The sequence below is a fragment of the Triturus cristatus genome, chromosome 6 (genome assembly GCF_964204655.1).
Source record: "Triturus cristatus chromosome 6, aTriCri1.1, whole genome shotgun sequence".
NCBI classification, from domain to species: domain Eukaryota; kingdom Metazoa; phylum Chordata; class Amphibia; order Caudata; family Salamandridae; genus Triturus; species Triturus cristatus.
Window position 1 is genome coordinate 1399443501 of NC_140589.1, and position 22621 is coordinate 1399466121.

The following is a 22621-nucleotide window of genomic DNA, read 5'->3' on the forward strand; positions in this document are numbered from 1 at the left end:
TGGAATACTTGGGACATGCTGTTTCTAGAGAAGGGGTCGTCCCAAGCCGGGTTTGCTTGAAGCCATCACTAAGGCTAACCTACTTATGGGCCATTGGTGCATCAAGATTTAGTGCAGACAGGAAAAAACACTTACTCTTACATTCTCTAGGTTTTGAGGGCAGGTCTATTTTTAAACACCTACCAACATTATCTGCTGAGGATAGTGAGGGAATTGACGAGTATTGCAAAACTATTCTCAAACTCAAAAACAGATTCGACAGACAACCTAGCCTAATGGTTCTCAGGCACTTCCACTGACAAGAATGGTGTCAAGTCACTTTTACGCTTGTGCGAACATTATTCCAGGTTCATTCCTGAGTTTGCCACCATTGTACGCCCCATTAGCAATCTTCTCAAAAAGGAGGACAAGTTTCAATGGTGTGATGAGTGTGTGTGTGCGTTTGAACATGTCAGATCATCTTTGAAGGAATGCAGGGCTCTCAAACCATTTGATCCCATTCATCCATGTTGTGTCATAGTGGACGCCAGTCAAGTGGGACTGGGAGCCATTTTGACTCAAACTATTGATGGAGTTGAACGCACCAGTGGTTTTGTCTCCAGAGTGTTGAGAGCTGCTGAGCTTCAATACTCTGTAATAGAAAAGGAGTTGTTGACTTGCAGTTGGGCAATTGAGAAATTCCATCAGTTCATTTGGGGCAAACGTTTCCTACTACAAACTGACCACAAGCCGTTGGTGAACATTCTCAATGGCAACATGACCAAGTGCTGTACCGCCAGGAGTTTGAGGATAATTACCAGACTGCTTCAATATCAGTTTGATGTGAGACACATTTCGGGGGTAATGAATAGTAGGGCTGATTTTTTGTTCCGTTTTCCCGTTACAAGTGAGGAGTATGATCAAATCAAGTTCAAGGATCTTGTGGATCAAGATTGTGAAGATTGTTTAGTTGCATCCATAGAGATACCCAGTTTGACTAGGTTTTCTGAGGAGGAGTGGAGGCGTGCTTGCAGTGAGGATTCTGTGTTACAGGATGTGTGTGCTCATGTGATGAAGGGTTGGCCCAGAGAAAGGGTTTTGTCTTCTCTATTGCAGCCTTACTGCAAGGTGGACAATGAGATTTCGCTAGGATACAAGGGATTTTAGTGGTCAGGAATAATTACAGTTCAGGCATAGAAAGGGGTTCTTAGGGTACAGAAATGGGTGGAGTATAGGGGTGGTGAAGTGTTTTTAGGGTTCACGGATGAGTGATGTTTAGGTGTGTGAGGTGTTTAGGGTTTCAGGGATGGGCAGAGTGTAAGGGTGTTGAGGGGTTTTAGGGTTCATGGATGGCAGGCTTTATGGATGTTGAAGGTTTTGAAGGATCATTTATGGATAGCAACTGGGGTGTTGAGGAGTTTTTAGGGTTCAGGATGAGATGGAGTTTAGGGTGGTTTTAAGGATTCAGCATGGGTGGGCTTTAGATGTTGAAAGGGGTTTTTAGGTTCAGGGATGAGTAGTTTGGGGTGATAAGGAGTTCTTATGGGTCACCGATCGCTTGCATTTAAGGGCGGTGAGGGTTTTTTAGGGTTCAGGGATGGGTGAAGTTCGGGTTTCCTGAAATATTTTAAGGGTTATGGAATGGGTGGAGTTTAAATGTAGAAAGGGATTTTTAGGGTTCAGGAATGGCTGGACGTAGGGGTAGTGAGTGATTTTATGGTTCAGGGATGGTGGATTTTTGGGGTAGAAAGGGATTTTAGGCTTCAGGGATGTGTGTAGTTTAGGTATGGTGAAAGGTTGTAGGGGGCATGGATTGATGGTGTTTAGGTTTTAGGAGGGGTCAGCGATGGATGGTGTTAACGGGTGGTGAGTGCTCAGTCAATTGAAAGCATCCAAAGTAGTTGCTTGAAAATGTAAAATATATAAATATGAAGTAATATCCCCTGAAGTAAAGTACTGAAATAAATATCTCTGTCACAACTTTTTCTGAAAGTAAGACCTGCTACCATTGCATTTACACTTAAAAAAAAGCGCTCAAATGCCAATTTTGCCCAAAAAGACATTGTATGAACTGGTTTTTATGGAAAGGTAAATGCCATTCAATCTGAAAATTTCCATTAAACAATGTAAATGAAATGGTTTCTCAGTAAGGGTATTCCACGAAATCGTTTTTCTATGAAATCACATACAACCCACACATCCAACGCCTTAAGGTGTTTCCTGTCTAGGTTGAGTTCCCTAAGGGGGTTTATGGGCCTGTGTGCACTTATGCTCTTCCTCCAATATCCATACCTCCCCTTCCAGTTCAACCGACTTTTCTCTTCTGACCTTGTTGTGGCGGGATGATATGGACATGATAATTAGCTTGCTTACTGCTTTCATTGTCTCCCACAAAAGTGGGAATGGAGTCTCTGGTGTCATTCATTTCCAGGTAGTTTCCCAATTTTTTTTTCAGGTGGATTCTTATGCGAGGATCTTGTTGCTGAGCCTCCGCAGTAAGCTCGGTGAGAAGACCTAGGGGGTCTTAATGGGGTTGTGGTCTGACAGTGCAACGATTCCCAAGTCAATCTGTGTGATCGCTGCTAATTATCAGGAGGAGGGGAGAAAATAACCCAATCTGGCGTACATTTGTTGTAAGGCAGAGAAGAAGGTGCATGCCCGGGATGTAGGGTTGTGAGTTCACCAGACATCATTTAGGCCCTGTTGAACTTGGCCCTTTTTCCCTCATTTTTTTCGTTTTTGTAGTGTTAAGGTGCAGGTGCTTACTTCTCCCAAGATGGCTGCCACAGACCCCTGCTACTGCAGGGTGGTCGTTTTTCATAGTAGCACCCTAGCTGCCAGGAGCTGGCTGGGACCCACAACAATGTTGCGATACCAGCCCGCCTTTTTGTCCCATAGTTAGAGTGGGGAAGCTCCTGGAAGAAGCTGGAACCTTCTAGAAGGGAGGTGGGGTTTTACTTTTGCCGCCTTGGCTAGAGGTCACCTGACCTAGGGCTACTTAAGAGTGGGAGGGAAACTTGTGTGGTGAGTTGGCCATTGGGGTGAAGCAGAGCTGGAAGAATCCACCAGGAGTGTAGGCGGTAGGGCCTAGCCAGGGACTTATGCCTCTGAGAGTGACAGGATTTAGGTACTGCCTCTTAAGTGAGTGAGGTGCCCTGTGAATCCCACTGATCTTGCCCAGTAGTAGGAGGACCCAGAGACTCTCTGCCAACCTGACTAGGAAGGACCTAGTCGCCCTCTCCATCCCTACCCCTGTAACAGAACCCCTTAAGGGCGCCAGATACATCTGCGCCAAAAGACTTCATCTGTCAACTGAGAACTGAAATCTAACTTTAAGAACTGAGACTGCATGACAAGAGCGAGCTGTAAGCCTTGAATGCCAGAGCTGAGACTGCGTGTCCAAGCTACCCTAGTGAACAAAATACTAAGCCGATTGCCAAGACACCGGGGCTTGACCAGGTACCAGCGCTGTGACCCCCGCGCTTCCTACCCTGGTCTGGGACCCCCGGCAGCGTGCTCCGCTGAGCACTTTACCCCATCCTTAATTTGAGCCCCCCCCTGCGACGACGAAGCCAGCGCGCTCACCGCTGCGGCCTGGAGGCCTGGAAGTGTGCCCTGCTGTGTCGCGAGGCCCAGGAGAAGCCCGGGGCCCCGTCGCTGCCGTCGCAGCCGAGTGAGGAGGTGCGCAAGGTCGGGGCCGAGTTCCCCCAACGTCGTGAGGACGGACGCCTGCTGACGCCGAGACGGAGGTAAGCCCGGAGGCCGAGATCCCCCCTGGTGCGCCCCCTGCTGGTCCGGAAACCGCACCGCACTTGGCCCGGGTCGTCCCCTCCGTGGGAATCCCCTCCCCTGCCTGCGCGACGGAGAGACCCCGCCGAGGGATCCTGTCCGTGTCCCCCCTTCTGTAAGACTGAAAGCGGTGCTACGTGAACTGCACCGGAGCATAGGGACCCGCTCCGCAAGTCCGGTCAGTCTCCCCGCTGGAAGCCGCCTAAAGAACTGACTAACTTTACCCTCGTGTGGCGCTTCCCGCCACCGACCCTGCTTCCCCAGCCGGAGCGACAAGGAAATGCGAGTAGCGCCTGTGTTATATGCTCTACTCGACAGTAATTACCTCACAAGGAAATGCGAGTAGCGCCTTGTGTTACATGCTCTACTCGAGAGTAATTGTTTGCCAGGAAATGCGAGTAGCGCCTTGTGTTATATGCTCTACTCGGAAGTAATTGTTTGCCAGGAAAATGCGAGTAGCGCCTTGTGTTATATGCTCTACTCGAAAGTAATTGTTTGCCAGGAAATGCGAGTAGCGCCTTGTGTTATATGCTCTACTCGACAGTAATTACATGCCAAGGGATGCGCGTAGCGCATTGTATTGTATGCTCTGCACGAAGGTAATGCCATACCAGGATCACGAGTAACGTATTGTATTATATGCTCTGCTCGACTGTAATTACCTGCAAATGGTTGCGCGTAGCGCTTTGTTTTATATGCTTTACTTCATAGGATCAGGGGCCATCGATTACGAGGAGCGCTCAGTTCCACAGGCGCCATGTTAGTGAGCCCAATGTGTCCCCGTTCAAGTATCATGCTTAGTTAGACGGCTCGTTCAGGGAAAGACTTCACGTAAGCGCGCACAGCGCTAGAACAAGGTTAGGCACTGCATGAATATCACCCAGAGTGTCGAATGTAATGTTATGATGGTATTATAAGTCATGTATTGCCTTGTTATTTCCTGAACTGCATCTGACCAGCTAAACTTGGATAAACTTGAAGTATTTGCATAATTTGAACGGTGTGGCGTCCCTTATTGTGTGTGTCCCTAGTCCATGAGAAGCGTGTGGTGTATGGTTGCTTAACACATCGCCCTCTGGTTGCCCGACCGGCTCGCGCCACGCTACCGCCTATAGGGCCTGGTGACCCCAGGTTCCTACAGGCCCACATCTCAAAACCATTGCATTCCGCTGGTGGAGAATGGTCCGGTCTGTCTGGTTCTTTGGGCTGAGTGGTTATGCAGTGGATGTTATACCAGGTTAAAGTCCCCCCATGAGGAGATCCTTATCTGTGTTGAAAAGGACCTGGCTTAGGGCAGTAGTGATTAGTTTCTCCTGGTGGTCATTGGGTGCATATGGAGTTGCAAGGGTGAAGATGTATGTCCCTAGAGCAACCCGGAGAGACAGCAGTCATCCCTGGATATCTGCTTGGGTCTGCAGGACATTACTCCAGAACTTGCTGGCTAGGAGAATGGCAACCCCCAGCTCTGGGCCCAATGATAAGTATTGGACAGGAAACCAGCTGGAGTACAACCTTCCCCAGTCTGTCTGGAGTAGGTGGGTTTACATAATCCAGATGTTGCATTCTGAGTCCTAAGTGTTCCACTGGTGCATTGAGGCTTTGTACTTTGAATTTTAACCATACGGTTGCTGGGTAAGTCGGTATCCTTGGTGGACTCTGTGGCGTTCTGTGCTAGGACCTTTAAATAATTGGCTATTGCTGTATTCCATGTGCAGGCGTGGGATAGATAAGACTCTCTAAGTTGGGTAAAGACACAACTGGGGGTTGGAACAGTTAACTGGAGCTCCCGGTTTGGGGGTGTTAGCCACTGTCATGTAGGGATCCGTGTCGGTCAACAGTATATTGAGATTCGCTCTGTCATGTGTATTCACACTCTGCAGTGCCCGAGTTTAAGCAAAGGAGTTGCTGGTTGGCAGTCTCAGCTCTGGGCTGCTTGGCAAGGCTCCAGAGGAGGAGAGGCTGGGCTCGGGGGGCATGGGGGACATCTGCACTGTTTCTGAATTTTTATTCCTGTATATGGTCCTGATGTTGCAGTTGGTGAAGCAGCTTGCAGTGCTTCCGATGGTTTTCTGCCTCTGCCGGCTTGTGGACCTTCTGCCTGAGGGTCTGCCACAATTTCCCCCTGTGGCTGGTGTGTTCTGCTTGCTTATTAGTAATGGTGGTGTGATCTGAGTCACTGGGCAGGGGTTTTGGTCCTAAAATCCTAAAATGGCCTGAGCTTCTTCGTTTGTAAGGACTAAGCGTGTTTCCTTTTCCCAGACAAAAATACGTTGATGGGATGTCCTCATCTCTATATAATACCCTATTCCCAGAAGAAGTAAGTAGCGTTCTTGAGGGCTCACATACGCTGAAGCGTAATGGGTAACAGGCCCTGATATACCCAATTCTTGTTGCCTTCAAAGAGGAGACAGCTCTGATTTCTTGCTGCTAACATGATAGCCTCTCGCTGGTTCTAGTAGTAAAGTCAGGTCAATATATCTTGGGGCAATTTAGTCAGTTGTCTGGCACCCAACTCTGTCAGTGCAGTCAAGAACAATGCCCTCTTTCACCAGCTGCACTAACAGTTGTGTGAAGAGGCGTATGACTTGGTTTTCCAGTTGAGTGTGGAGGTCTAAGTTTTGCTTGTGGAGTTGTAGGATTGCGCGTCTGTGACTGTCTAGCTCTTCCTTCTTAGCATAGTTGTTATCTTCCGGTGTCGCTACTCGCTATCCCAAATCAGTCACTTCCCATTTGATTTCCTTCAAGTCTGCTGCCACTTCAACCATTAAGGTGGTGAAGTATTCCCGCAGTTTGCCAAAAGGGAACTTTAGGAGGGTAGGTTGCACACCTCCATGGAGCATCAAAGAAGGGTCAGTTAGGGCCTGTGTCACATCTCTGGACCCAGGTTTTGGGTGTCAAGTTCTGCCAGGGCCTGCCGACTTGCAGTTCCTTGGCGTCTTCCCTGGGTGGTCTCTCGTTGAGGGTAGCAGCAGTGGCCACATGACTCACTTGATGTTAGCTTATGTTCCACTCAGGGCTGTGGAGTTTTAGCAAAACCCGTGGCCATTCGCCAGGCTCTGTCCCCTTTCTCGGCCTTTTTTCGACCTTGCCAGGGCTCACTACTGTGCCGGGAGTAGCGTAGAAGCAGGTAGGCTACGGCAATCGGGCTTGGGATGTCGCTTACCCCCAGATACCCACCCCTAGTCATTTCTGGCTGCTTCCTGGTGCCTCGATGGCTATATGGCGGCAGGCACGATCCGGGATGTATCAATCTCTATTCCAACACCCGCTGCTCAGTCCCCTCGAGAGGTCATCGACTCAATTTGGCGGGCCATGACTGCAGGGACCGCTAGCTGTCGGGCATACACTGCAGGGTGGTGTGGAGGAACTCCTACTCGCGCGCCATCTTGGACATTCCCCCATCTTAAAGATTTTAAAGTAATTGTTGAAAAATCACTGGTTTTTACCCTTCCATGATATAATCTATGACAATGCGCAAGTGTTAGTGAGTGTGAATGTCAGCACTGGAGGCGCTGTGGGCCAGATGTACAACCATTCCAAATTGCGACTCACAATTTGTGCTCAATAGCGAGTCGCAATTTGGAATGTACAACAGTGTCAGAGACACTGCGACTCCATTGGGAATGGCTGGCCCTCCCAGGGATGGTGACCTGCTGGGATCAGCAGACCTCCATGTCTGGGACTGCTTGTCACTAAAGCAGTTTTGTTTTTTTAAATGCAGGCCGTTTTCCTTAAAGGAAAATGGGATGCATTTAAAAAAAAAAAAAGGAAACGTTTTTGTTTCATTTTTTAAGGGCAGGTAGTGGTCCCTGGGACCAGTGCCTGCCCTTAAAAAAAATTTGGGAGTCAGTCACAAAGGGGAAGGGGTCCACTTGGAACCCCTTCCTATTTGAGACTCCTTAATGAGGACGGTAAATTGCGAGTGTTTTGTAACCGCAATTGCATTTGCGAAACATTCATACATGGCTAGAGACTCGCTATTAGGAAGGGAACGCCCATTCCTAACTGCGAGTCGCAAAACACAATTTTGCGATTCGCAATTTTTTGCGAGTCGCAAAATAGTGTTTGTACATGGCCATGTAGGTTCTTGCGTGCGCAAACGGATCACAAACCGGTTGGCACACGCAAAAACTGGCCGTACATCTGGCCCTATGCTTCTGGCCTGGTGGGTAGGCAGCCCACGGGCAGCATGTCCCTCGTTTCACATGCCCGTCTCCTGTCACTCCTTTAACACAGGAGGCTAATGATGGGGTGTGGTGCCTCACCAAACAAAACAGGCACACAGGTCCAAAATAAGCCCAAACATGACTCATTTGTCAGCAGAGTTTTTCCTGCACAAATGGGAAAAATATCATCTAACTGTTTGGGAAATGGTCCAGTCTGGCAACACTGGGGACAGCGTTGCAAGCGCGTTGCATGATAGATGCAAGGCACCTGCTGAAGAGATTTATGTATATGCAGTAAACTTCTGGGTACAATAATAATGAGATAATTAAGGTGTGTAATGCACTTGAAACATGAATATGTATGTAACTGATTAATCATCCCACAGACTATGCAACCCACACACTGCAATGGGTATAAATGTGCTTGCTGTTGAGCACTGTTGTAACCTATTGGTTAAAAAGCTGTATCCTATTAAGACGTTTAAAAAGCTGTATCCTATTAAGACGTTTAAAAAGCTGTATCCTATTAATTCGTTTCACCGAATTCAAAACTTTTTTTGTGATATCCATTGGACCAAAGAGTTTATGAAATAATGTTCGGTGATGCCATTTTTATACTAATGAGTGGTTTGAAGATCCCAGTTGTTTTGGGTCCCAGAATGGTTGCAAGAATGAAATAGTTTATTGTTTGTTTTTTTATCATGTTTCTCTGCTGATAGGAACATTTGTGAAAGTGGTGGTGTATTGACTGTAATGAAGAATATTGGATGCAGAGCTTACAAGGGTTACATGTTTTTGGAACTTGAAGTGCATTTCTGTCAACTCACCTTCATTAGGAGGGTGTCACCCAATTTATATTGAGAAGTACAATGCTCTGAGTTTCCCAGGTTTATTCGCAAATATCTCATTGGACTGAAGCAGGCTGTTAAAGAAGTAAGCTTATTGATGTACACCTGCAGGATGCTATACCTCTTCCTTCACGGAAGACAAAAAAGGAGAAAATGGAAAATGGGGAAAAAGTTAAATGTTGTGCATATGTACAAATACACACTAAAGTATAATGATGTAATCTAGATATTAGACAATTAATTGCAAATTTAAATCAAAGCATTTTTACACAGAGGTACAAATGGATTCAAATGAACATAGAAGGTTATAGGATTTCTAGAGAGCAAAACACAATCGAACTTTTAAATATACTACATCCTTCATCTTCGACACCCCTTCCCTTGGATCTGTATCTTCCGACTTATCCAGTAGACAATCCAGTAGCTTAGTTACCTTTTGATTCCGCAAACAGGTGCTGTAAGTAGTGTACGGGTGGTGCGGCACCACCCCCAAAATAGCCATGCTGGAGTTTAGAAGATGAATGAGAAATAAAGATGCATTTGAATTTTATTTTATCTTGTCACCTTTTCTGTGTGTTCAAAGACAAAGGTCAATGGTCAGTTTCTGTCTTCTGACAAATTGCTGCTTATTCTTTTAACAAGGAGATTGGTGTTTACTTTCTCTGACTGCAAAGTGAGAGAATCTTTTTAAAGTGAACTATGTGGCAGTTTGCTGGAGTACAGAGAAAGAAAACACTGCAAGATATCAATTTGTTTCTAACACAAAACAACATTTAAATATCTATAAATGAACTGTACAAATATTTCACACTATATAAGAAGCTAGGAAAGCACAAATGAAGCATGTTTTGTATGTGTGACGGAGACAAAGATATAAAAAGGATCAAAACAAATAATGACACTACTTGGTGATGTGCACATGATGAATATTTGCTGAAACCTGACTCCCACACACTGTTCGTGTGCTGTATAGTTTTATCAGTCAACTGCATGCCTGTACAAATTAAGTGGCCGTGCCAATAGAAAGTGTGCTGTATGAAGATTATATTTGACACAGCGTGGTTCAAAATGCACCATCTTCCACATATCACACCCTTACCACCCACCTGCTGAATAGGCATGGCTCATTTGCTATACTAGTTTGTGGTATGATGCTAGATTCTTCACAAGCACCAAGACTTCAGTGATGTAACATTGATGGCAGCACCCCCACTTTGTAAATTGTTCCAGCACCACTGATTCCATACATTCCTATCACTCAGCCATAAAGCATATGCGCCAACCCTAAACACTTTTAAAGGTTGGGAGAATTTAAATAATACTTTCTTCACATTCTTCTTCTCCTTTCTCTGAACCAGTCAGAAATTGCGAACTGCCCCTTTGATCACTACAATTCCAACTCGGTTTATGTCTTCTCTCCTGTTTTAACTCATCATTTATCCAGCCACTCCAGTTTCACCACAGTCCTGGGTTTCCTTCCCCTCATCATTTATTAAGAGCACTTATTGGTACTAAAATGTAATGTGGATCTATTTGCCCACATTATTTCTACATGCTTTTTCCAACAGCCTCATTCACAAACCCCCAAATGTAACTCTTCTTTGAGAACTCTGTTCCATCTTTCAACCATCCTGCTACTATACAGGTAATGATCTGATGATTTAATCTTTTACATTCTACATAAGTATTAATCCATAAATATTCTTACATTTCAACTGATTTTATTCACTACTATCACACTAGAATTCCAGGGAGACATTTTCTGACAAATAATTGTTCAAGACATTCGATCACACCTCGAGTAGTAACTTGATTGGTACATTTTTGTCCTGGTCAACAGGAAAAATAATCTACCACACCAATGGCATACTTGGCGACAATACCCAGGACAAACGACGGTCCTGAGCTGTTTTCTCCATGGACCCTCTGCCTTATCCATTGCTGCCAGGGGATGGACTTTAGTCACGTTGAGCGCTTTTTTCAAATGTTTTCCTCTACTTTCCAATCCAACCCTGGACACAAAAAAATCATCCTTAATAGGAATCTTCATTACGCTCATACCAAAAAGGCATTAATGGTCCAGTTTTTCATTCATTTCCTCAGTTCCTCTGGCCGAACCAACAGTTTCTTCTGTCCTCATTCCAAATTTCATTCCACACAGGGGTGTTTCCTAAAGTTGTTCACACCCCACCAATAAGCTAGCACCTCCTTTTCTATGGTGGAATTAATCTGTTCTGCTCTTCATCTGCATGCAGTGATAACCTCTGTGCCTTCTTTGAGCTGGAGTAGAACTGCACCCAACCAGCATTGCTATTACTTGTGCTCAATGTGATATTCTTGTCTGTGTCATGATGTCAGCGCAGGTGCCAAGGTAAGACAAGCTCACTCTCGCACTCTTTACCCTGCAGATATTTTTCATTAGCTATCTCATGGCCTTCATTTGATCTATAAACATAGGATTGAAACATGAATAGTTCTTCACTAAACCTAAAAAGGAATAAAGCTGATTATAGATTGTGGAGATGGGGCCTCTTCAGTAGCTCTATATAGATTCCTCTTGTAGAAATATCATTTTTATTTTACTCTGTGACCACGGCGATCCCCACATTCAACTTCAGTTTCACACTTTTTCCTTTTAATAGTTAATCCACTTTTCCTTAAACTCTCCAAAAGAGGATTCCTGAGTTCATTCTTGTTTGCATCGAAAATCCAAATTTCGTCCTGAAATATGCCATATTTTTGACTTCCATAATTAGTAACAGCTGAGGCAAGTCCAAAAGGTATAGATTTGAATCTAAAATCACTGTTTGGTCTAACATATGAGGTCAACAATGGAGACTCCGTATGTTAAGCAATTTATTGAAAGGCTAATCACAAATCCAATGTGGAAAAAACCTCTATTTGATAGTCATCGATATCTTTTGTTGAATATGGCAAATGCTGTCTGTCTATCCAGATGGCTTTACTAAGGTCGCTTAGGTCCACAGAGTCTAAATAAAATTGCAGTTTTTTGTTTTTGTTTTAGCAAAACCACTGAAGCCAGCTTATTTAGAGTCCTAGATAGCTACTAATGTGTCTTCGTCAGGCAAGCTTGACAATTCTACATTTAAAGGCTCATGCAGGTTCACTCTTCTCTTAATGTGCGTATCACACTTCATTGACTGTCTTGTAAGATAGATTCTATCTCATTCCCATCTTTATCTTTGGTTACCAGATTTATGCTACACTCTTGCCCTCCTCTGGAAACTCCATTTAATCATCGTTCGCTCACAGGTGTATAGTGTCCCTTTCCTTTGAATGTCCTACATACTTGCTCTATAGTAGAATAATCTCCTCAGATGCTAGGCGCTCTTTGAGACCACACTTATAACCTGTAACTATGCTCATTTGGCCTATTACTTCCTTTAGTCCCCCACTAAACTCTCTCCCCCACATGCTCATCTTGCATAGGTAAAGTATGTGGTGACCACTATCCGACTTCTTCATTTCCCTTGTAGATTTTCAACTTGCGTAGCTTTGATGTGTGTTGCTTGCAAACATGCAATATGCACTTGTCTACGTTTTCAGTAGGTGTGTATTCCGTAATGTTTTGTTGGGGTATCCAGCCCTTTGACATTCCATGTAGTACATTCATATGTATGTATCATCTTGTAGTTTGTGTCTGCATCCACCAATGGAACGTATTTATGTCTCCTACTCTATCTGGTCCCCACTGATTGTTGTGTTCACCTAATGCCATCTAGTTGGACAACCTTGCAGTTACCTTGTCTCGATCTACTGCCTCTTGTCTGTCTCCTCATATTTATATGTTTAGAGAATGGACAGGTGACAAACTTTCCCCCATCTCCAACTTCCCGGTCAGAATTTTGAACTTGCCCTGATCAATTCGAAAAGCAAAACTGGAATTACCATTTTGTCCATTTTGGTTTGATATAATTTAGTACAGTGAGTGCATTGATCCTCTCAATACTTCCCCTGCCACTTTCACCACCATTAAGGCTTTCTATAGTTCTGCCAATATATATGTCCATTATTGTCAACATCATTATCTATTGTCCCCCCAGCCAGCATCTTTATGGATCGGCTCCTCTTACTTCATATTATGTCCTCTGCCATAGAGGGTGTTATCACCTGACCCCCTGAAAACACTGTGCTCTGTTCCACCAGCTTTCGTTTGGAGTGTTCACTGCATTAGGTTGATTGTTGTTTTTGGTGCTGCCGCACATCTACCACAGGCAAAGATCTCTCTTTCACCACCTGCTCTTTTGATGGTCTGGGGATGTTTTGTCCTCTGCAGTACCTCTTATTGCTCACTGCAGTCTGCTTTGCTCTGGTCTCAAGGCATGGGGTGGCTCCCCTATTCCCTAGCCTGTTCCATGTATCTTTGGCATCAAAGAAGAACTTAATCTTGCCTTCTGCATTTACTCTCAGTTTAACCAATACATGAATTCTCATTCAGAGGCAGGAGACACAATCTTCTTTGTTATAGTAAACCCAAAGGTGGTGATGCAAATATAGAGGGAACACTGTTATGTTTCATAAAGGTGCCAGATATAGACTCAGGCAGCAACCAGACCTTTCACCTATATTTTTCCCTGACATTATACTACATAACGATTCTTAGTACTGACCTTTTACCTAGTTACTGTGATGCCTAAATGACATGAGGTTTTCTCTGAAAACTAGCCTTATTCATTATGCATGAGGATTCTTGGAAACTCAGCAGGACTACCATCTTCTGCATAATAACTATGTATAAGGGTTATTCCTTCCAGTCATCCTAGTCCGACATGACACAGCATATACCTGCATTTCCCCTGAGGGTACCACATTGGGTATATAAACACCATATCTCTACCGAGACAACAGAGGAGAAAAAGACTTCCATGCTGACACACTGACGCGATATGCTGAGGTTCCCGCACGCAGACACTCCAGCACGCAGTGATCTAACATCCCTTGCGAGGTGAGTCCATCTCGAGACCAAGACAGGGTCCCACAGTCTCTCAATCCAGGTAATGGGGTTGGCTTTATCCTAAGGGGATTCTTTGCTCCACTCCTAAATACTTGCTAGGTACACTTAGGTACATCTAGTTAGGGTCGCTTCGTAGGAGTATGCATTATTACTGTCATGTATTTTTATACTTGTCTGTATTCATTGTTTTAGCACTATGGTAGGAATCTACCATCCTTTTACTCTATTGGTGCTTACAATCATTTATATTTGTTTCTGTATAATGGTTGTTTCAGCACACCTATTTTACATTAGAATGATGCTGGTTCAATAAATGCTTATTGAAAAACGTCCCCACCGTTTATTCTGTGTATTCCTCTGAGATGAAGTGAGCACAAGTGACTGAGCGAAAAGTACTGTACTCTTTCCACAATCCCTGACGGGACAGAGTTGTCATGTTTGATAGTTGCCAAGAACTATTCTCTCCTTGGTAAGAGGAGTTTACAGTGGCACTGTGAGCTAGCTGGTATACAGGCAGTGTCCGGAATCAGTCTGGACACCATTCCCGCAGTGAATGTTGTCTAAACGCACAGATCCTATATAGGCTTATAGGAACTACACGACAACACCTCATCTTTCAACTATTCAATCAATCAATCAATCAATCAGGTGGCTTATAAAGCGCGCTACTCACCTGTGAGGGTCTCAAGGCACTGGGGGGGGGGCAGCTTCGGAACAGTCAAAGAGCCAGGTCTTGAGGTCCTTCCTGAATGTGTGCAGGGTCGGGAAGCGTCTGATGTTCACAGGGAGCTCGTTCTAGGTCTTGGCCGCGATGTAGGAGAAAGCTCTACCTCCTGTTCTGCGTCTGTGGATCCGAGGGACCTCTGCCAGGTCAGCGGAGCGGAGGTTCCTTTTGGGTACGTGGAAGGAGACTCTCTCGTTGAGGTATTTGGGTCCGATGTTGTTGAGGGATTTGTAGGTGTGGGTGAGGAGCTTGAAAATGACCCTCTTCTCTAAGGGGAGCCAGTGGAGGTCTCGTAGCTGTTGGGTCATGTGCTCGTGGCGTGGAGTTCCGAGGACGAGTCTGGCTGCGGCATTCTGGATGGTTTGAAGTTTGTGTAGAAGAGTTCTGTTGATTCCAGTGTAGAGGGCGTTGCTTTAGTCCAGTCTGCTAGTGATGAGAGCGTGGGTGATGGTCCTTCTGCAATCGGGGGGATCCATTTGAAGGTCTTGCGGAGGATGCGCAGGCAGTTGAAACTGGTGGAAGTGACGGCGTTGATCTGGCGGTTCATGGAGAGGGAAGAGTCGAGGATGATGCCGAGGTTTCGTGCATGGTCTGTGGGGGTGGGTGGCTTCCTGAGGGCGAAGGGCCACCAGGTGTTGTCCCATGCGGAGGTGCAGGGGCCGAGGATGAGGCCCTCGGTTTTCTCTGAGTTTAGCTTCAGGCAACTGTCTTTCATCCAAGCTGCGACGTCCTTCATTCCTTCGTGGAAGCAGAGTCTGGTGTCTTCAGGGTTTTTCGTGAGCAAGAGCATGAGCTGGGTGTCGTTGGCATAGGATACTATGCTGAGCCTGTGCTGTCAGACGATGGCGGCGAGGTGGGCCATGTAGATGCTGAAGAGCGTCGGGCTGAGCGTTGATCCTTGGGGTACTCTGCAGTTGATGTCAGTGGGTTTGGAGAGGAAGGGAGGGAGTCTTATCCTCTGGGTTCTGCTGGAGAGGAAGGATTGGATCCAGTCGAGGGTGGTTCCTTGTATCCCTGCGTCGTGAAGTCTGGCTGCGAACGTGCGATGAGAGATGGTGTTGAAGGCTGCGGAGAGGTCTAGGAGGATGAGGGCCGCAGTGTGTCCCTGGTCGAGTAGTAAGCGGATGTTGTCGAGGGGAGGCGGTCTCGGTGCTGTGGTTCCTGCGGAATCCAGATTGTGAGGCGTTGAGGATGGCGTTCTCTTTGATGAAGACGGTCAGCTGGGCGTTTATGAGTCTCTCGGTGACTTTGGCCGCGAAGGGGAGGAGAGAGATGGGCCGGTATTAACCGAAACAAGTGGTTATACAGTAAACTTCAATTGCGCATAGACCAGCCAGATAACTGAGGCCAAATGGGGGTACTGGAGGAGGGATAGCATGTGGCCAGCACAGGTTGTCTATACTCCTGTGCCTCATGAAAGATGCAGGCTGATACACCCCAAACCAGAGCTAAGGGGCACTGAACCATCAGAGTGCTCCCATAAAACCAGCTGCAACAACAACAAGGTGATGGATGAAAATTAATCTCACCCACTGGCAATTGATTGGGGCTGCATCCCAGTCCATCTTTTGTCACATATGGCTGGGTTCAAACCGAGGTGGCATGGTGGGCAAAAAAGGATGGACTGGGATCTGGCCCGAGCGATTGCCAGTGACTGTGAATGATTTAAGAATTCAATCCATTACCTTGTTGTTGTTGCAGTTGACGCCCTAAGTGAGACGGGTATGCACAAACATGGGTCCCGTGCTCAATGTGCCGCTGGAACCAAGGAATACCTGACTGCTGATTTCTAATCAGGGCAAAAACGGTCTTGGGTTGTTTGTGTTTGGGTTCAGTTAGGACCTAGCCTAGCAGTTCGGGCTGGACTTTTCTTATCTGAGCAGGGTTAAGACTGAGTTATATATGGCTGGGTCCAAACTGAGGTGGCATGGTGGATAACAAATGATGGACTGGGGTGCAGCCCAAGTGAGTGGCAGTGGGTGAGATTGACTCAAGCATTCCATCCTCCACCTTGTTTTGCAGTTAACACCCTTAAAAACAGCGGCACAGAGAAATAGCGATAGGTTCAGGACAATTCAAACCCGTTGTCTGTAGCATTGTTCTTGCAAAAAGCCTCCATAAAGGATCAGGTTTCCCCAGTTTCTGAGAAAATAAGTCTCTTCTTTGTCCAAACTATATTACACCAGGCTGGAGCATAGGCCCACAGTGCCATTCAGTCATACCAAACCTACTGGAGCACGTCTTGTCTTTGCTGTGGGCCTCTGCTACAGTCTGGGGAGGGTTACATCCAGCTTAAGTACATCTTGAACACCTGGATTGTTTCTTTTTTTTAAAAACATATTGCATTGTTTTATGATAATAAGCAGACATTACGTTTGTTACATGCAGTTGCTTTGATGTTTGCAGTATGTCTCTCTTTATACAAATAACTACACTGTTACATGTTATAACTGAGGCTCCCAGTTTTCCATTTTTGCAGATTTTTACAGATAAATACAGACAGAAAATGATGTGTGTCTTTTCTGTCTTTATTTTTAAAAGCAGAAAAATACAGAAAAGTGGACATCTTTTGAGTGACTCTGAATGCTGTTATTAATGACTTCAAGGACAACAGCTGAGCAGCTTCACAGCATTGGGGTTAAATACAACTGGTTGAGATTTCCTTAAGTGAATCAATATCTCATCATATATATTCAATGTATAATACTGAAATGTTCATATAGGTGCATTGTTTCATTTTTTGGGGCTATTTAATGTGCTTAAACCCAACAGGCGTCAAAATAGGACATTGATCCGTTAGATAAATATGGAAATATTCAAGTCCTGATTTAATTTATTCCCTAAACAGAAAATAAATATGGATAAATACCAATATGATGCCCCAAAAATAAATAAAGACAAATACAGACGGTAATGTTAAAAAACATAAATACCATCAAAAACCAGGAGCCCTAATTATAACATCACAACTATTTTAAAGACGAAACAACTCACTTAGTCCTGAAGTGACACAAGTGCAGCATAATGCAGAGATTGATAAACAGAAAGTAAAAATAACTTGGGTCTCTGGGGTGGCCTAAGGGTACCAATGGCCAGCTACAGACATTTCTTGTCCTTCCCTATGGGGTTCACACTGTCAGAGACAGTATCATTGAAGCTACAAGTTGTTGTCATTGGTGGTGACCCCCCTTATGTCCCTTGTGCAATATCTATTGTACCATATGTTCCCCTCTTTCTGATTCCAGTTGATGTTCTCTTCTTTAATTGTAGGCACTATTGTATCCTCGTATGTCCCACACCCAGGCAATATCGGACTTTCTTGCCCCTCTTCTGGCTTCCACATGCACTAGTGCGGTTTCACATTCAGGCCATCCTGTCACTTCTCAACCAGGTAAGTGTCGTCTACCAACTTCCAACTCGTTGAAATTTGCAGTTTCGCCAGAACTAAAACCAGATCTACAAACTTGTTGGATACCTTTTACTCTAGGGGCGTGGGAAAGAACCAACAAGCAGGCTTTGCATCATTGATCTATTCGTCTATCAATTGCTTCATTATTTTGGTCTGTAGTTTTCTCCTAGTGTCTTAGTGTACATGTGCAACTCTATATCATAACTATAAAATCCCTGTATATAGGGCTTTTCGCCTCAGATCTGGGGTAGAACCTATTAATTATCATGGGAGATTTAGAGGTTCTGTGTGGGCAATTGAAATGTATTCATTAAATTATGAATTTTAAGACAAGCAGCACTTAGTATATGACCTCAGTCACTGTCCTCTATAGGTTTCTAACTATCTGCTTATTAACTTATTTTTCTTGTAGGCTGTCCAACAAGCATTTAACTTGGTCACTGAGTATACAATATAATAATGTCAGCACCGTAGTTCTCACATTAGATGATACTAGAAGCCCATTTGTCCTGACCTGCTGCTGTTCGCCCCTCACTGGGGGCAAGGAGACTAGGAGACCGGGACCTGGGAGGAGGACTACACTCCCCAGCTTCCCTTGCGGTATAGCATGTTGCCGCCAATGCCGACTAGACTCTCAGCACCAGGAGGCGCCTACAAAAACCACCAGGGGCTCCCGCAGTGCGGGAAGCCCATTTGCCCTCCTGACCTGCTGCTGTTCGCCCCTCGCTGCGGGCAAGGAGACTGGGAGACCGGGAGCTGGGAGGAGGAGAACACTCCCCACCTTCCCTTGCATTATAGCGTGTTGCCACCAACGCTGACGGGACTCGAAGCGCCAGGAGGCACCTACAAAAACCACCAGGGGCTCCCGCAGCACGGGACAAGCTTGGACCAAGGGCGGGCCCGTCTGCGCACATCCGCGGCGGTACGAAGCAGGGCAGGGCTACTCCCCTTGGCTCAGGGGTTGAGGTGTTGAACATTTGCCCAAACTTATACTAAGAACAAGGCTGAACTCAAATTGGACGACAACTCTAATTCCTGAACTGAATAGCAAAGGCGGTGAGCCCCCACACATAACTAACTATTTCCTTTTACTGTGGCTGCCCTTTATATACTGTTGTGCTTCTTCATCGACCTTCCAGTAGGGAGGTTTTGTAAGTGGCAGGCGCTAGTAGTTGTAAGATATAAGATTTTTTAGGTTCAGCCAAATCGTACTTAATTCTATTTATTTTTAGTGTACTGTATATTCTTATTGAAGCTGTTGTGAATACCCTGTGGTGAATAGTGTTATTTAACCTTTTTTTTAATTCCATTTAAATCTCGAGGATTTTGAACCCGTATTTCCCTAATTGGACGGAGCTCTCTGTACTGCACCCGGCACTTTGATCAATCCCTAGTCCTTAAAGTTATTGCATTCAGCACTTTTTTGTACTTTGCACTTTGTACTCCGCACTTTATAGCAAAACGAGGGCACGGTTTTGTGTAAAAGGAGAAAACCAAAATGGCTAAGCGTAAACTGCAAAAAATAGTAGTTGACCCCCTATGTACAACTATTGATTCTTACTTAGTGTGTACAGTTAGCGCAATCAATGTTGAAATCGACAGGGCGGAAGGCTGCCTTTCTTTAGGAACAGGCATGGTGATTGAAGAGATGTTTGGTGAGGTTAGCGGAGTAGCCCAGCAAGAGAATGCTCAGTTAAAGGAAGTTCTTTGCAATAAGCAACAAGGCACCCCATCGATAACAGAAACTACAGGGAATCCAGGTACAGATCCATACATGCAGACTGATATACCCCAATCACACTCGCCAAATGGATCACCTACTCCAAAAAAGAAAAGTGGTTGCAAAAAGAGCCTGGTAAAGGCAGGGAGTAATAAACATAAGAAAGGACCATTGCAGAATATGACAGCCGAGGTCAATGATGATCTTTCTGACCAAGGGCCCTTAATTAATTCACAAGCCACACAAGTAGCATTGAAGATAGAAGAATTGTTAAAACCTCTTTATAATAAAATAGTTAAGTTCAGTGGCATACTAAGAAATATTGGTGAGAGTGCCCGGGAAAAGACAAATGTAGCAACAGCCCTCACAGGTAACAGCCACCACCAATATGGCAACAAGTACACCAGCCGACAGTAACATGGATCATGGGTCTCGAGGAAGAATAACTCTAGAGAGTAAAAACGGTCCCAATGGGGTTGTAACTCACCCTCAACAGAGCCAGACCGCGAATAATCAACCATGCCCTACTAGAGGGGACAGGACTTTGAGGATTCAGCCAACTACAAACCATATCAGCCGGACCAAAGGGAATTGGACCATACCCTAAAAAAACAAAGTGGTTCATTGGCTAAATAAGAACTGTGGTTATCCAGTGGGATGTGCAAGCCAGATACTCTTAACAAGAAGAGTATGCTGGATTGGCCCCTTAGACAAGAATTGTAAAGGAGACTGTATTATTATCAATTTTAGAAGCCCTAATTGGGCAAGAAATAATCTAGAAAGAGCGGTTGCACCATCACACTACAACCCCATTGTGTCCTAACTACCCCTTGGCTTTTTTTACAGACATTTAAGGCCTATAGATAACAGGGGAGTTGATCGGGGACACCTTAGTATGAACCCTGTAGTGCCAACCCACTCCCAATACGCATTATCAGTGTCTAACAGATACCAAGCCCTTATCACACTCCAAGAAAACGACTGAAATAATATTGCCTGTCTACCCAGTGTGGAGTCTGGCCACAATGGAGAAGGGTTAACGGGAGACAGAGTATTAAATGTTGATAACTCATTAGTGACCATACTAAATCCTCCCTTAAATGTAACAAGCCTACATGAAGTGCCCCCCCTACACAAGTAGGGACGATGAAAGAATATGTGAATACCTTGATGACAATACAGGGAACTTGCCAGTAAATGGTTATACATTTGTTACGTGGCATATAGCCGGCCTGGCAAGTAAAAAGGATTCACTAGGTTGGATAGATTTTATTAATATATTAATAAACATGATATAATTTGTATGCAAGAAACCTGGAGCATGGACCAAGTCTATTTTGAAGGGTTTACCTCTTATGGTCTACTGGCATTACCTTCTTCCGCAGGTAGAGCCAAAGGAGGGCTCCTGATTCTCATGTCAAATAAATTCCCTGTTGTTGTTAAAAGAGTGATTAAAATAGGAGAACACTCACAGATACTGCGGTTGTGTTGCAAAGATGGCCGGGATGTCCTCCTGGTTAATTTTTATAAGAATGTTTTTGATTCAACCCGCTGCAATGCAGTCTTTGAACTGGAAAAAGGGCTAGATATTTGATTGGAGTGATGAAAACCAATTTTGCAATCATGTGGGTAGGGGATTTCAGTACACAAATATACCCATTGTCTATAACCAAAGCTTATATAGCGGGTATAGGAGTGACAAAGGGGATGACTGTTTACGCTTCCCACATAATAATTACGGAGGAGCATTAAATACAATGACGGCGAAATATGACCTTGATTTATTACAATGTGTATGTGATACTAATGGCGGGGTGATACCAACTTATATCGGAAGGAATGCTAACAGGGATTGATCATGTTTTAATTTCCACAAGTATTGTATATCTGTGTTCTACGCCAAGGATTGCACAGTTGTTACTTAGCGATCATAATTGTATTATAATGCCAATATTGATATGGGGCAACAAATTTGTGTTCCAACAAACTGTTACTGGTAACATTGCCCCGATCAGACCAAATGGAATAAGAATTAAGTGGGAGGGGGTAGACCCGATTAAAGTTTTAAATGATATTGTTATAAAATGCGGTACAGAGATCTATTGTCTTAAAGCAGATGTTAACCCCACAATGTTGTTAACTAATTTTTGTAAAATCAATGGTATTATTGAAGATACATTGACCTCCTCCCATAGGGATAAAACTATCCAGAGCAGGGGATGGTTCAATCATACATGCACCCAGGCTTTTAAACAATTAAAACAGGCCCTTAGTAGCAGACCTAGGAATATTGAAGTAATCAAAAACTTAAGATTTAACTATAAATCAGTCCTTAAAATGAGGAAAAGAGAGCCCCAGGAGCAACCGTTGGACAAATTATCCCTGGCAGCGGACACATCCAATAACAAGCTTTTCTGGGAAACTGTCAATTCATCATTTTTAAAAAATGAATAATTTCTGGAATTACTGTCCCATGTTCGTTGTGAAGAATGGGTGTTACATTTCTCCAGTATTTTTAATCCACCTGACCCTGATGTTTTTAGACCTCTTAGTCTAACACATTGCAAGTGGCCAGCAATAACCCAAAACATTATACTTGATGAGGTTAAGGTAGGAATAATGGGTAGTAATAGAGGAAAAGCCCCGGGGCCTGACGGTGTCCCAATAGACGTCTATAAAATAGTACCGAATCCATGGAGACCAATACTCACTAGAGTTTTTAACCTTGTAGTAACCGAGGGCACACCACCTACGTGGGGCCAATTGGTTATTATTCCCATTTTTAAAAAAGGGTATAAATCGGAAGCTAAACATTACCGCCCCATTTCCCTCTTAGACTCAACAGTAAAAGTGATGAGTATAGTTTTATTAGCAAGATTGGAGGAGTGGGTCACTGAGAACGAGATTTTATCACTGGCACAATATGGTTTTAGAAGAGGGCTAGGTACAACAGAGCAATGTATTAACTTAGAGCTTTTAATAGGTAAATATACGTGCTCAAAACAAGGGAG

At 44.6% G+C, this 22621-nt stretch overlaps 1 protein-coding gene across 3 annotated transcripts in view; it reads left to right on the forward strand.

Annotated features, from left to right (window-relative positions):
* The window catches only part of LOC146821458 (uncharacterized), a 102902-nt gene that overhangs the window by 44108 nt on the left and 36173 nt on the right, over positions 1-22621 (forward strand). For all 3 annotated transcript variants that reach the window (XR_014962719.1, XR_014962720.1, XM_085609350.1), the window contains one exon: positions 17752-17872. Coding sequence is in view for 1 of the 3 variants with exons in the window: in XM_085609350.1 (XP_085465476.1) it covers positions 17752-17872 (121 nt within the window). In the remaining 2 variants the exon portion in view is untranslated. The remainder of the gene's footprint in view (positions 1-17751; positions 17873-22621) is intronic.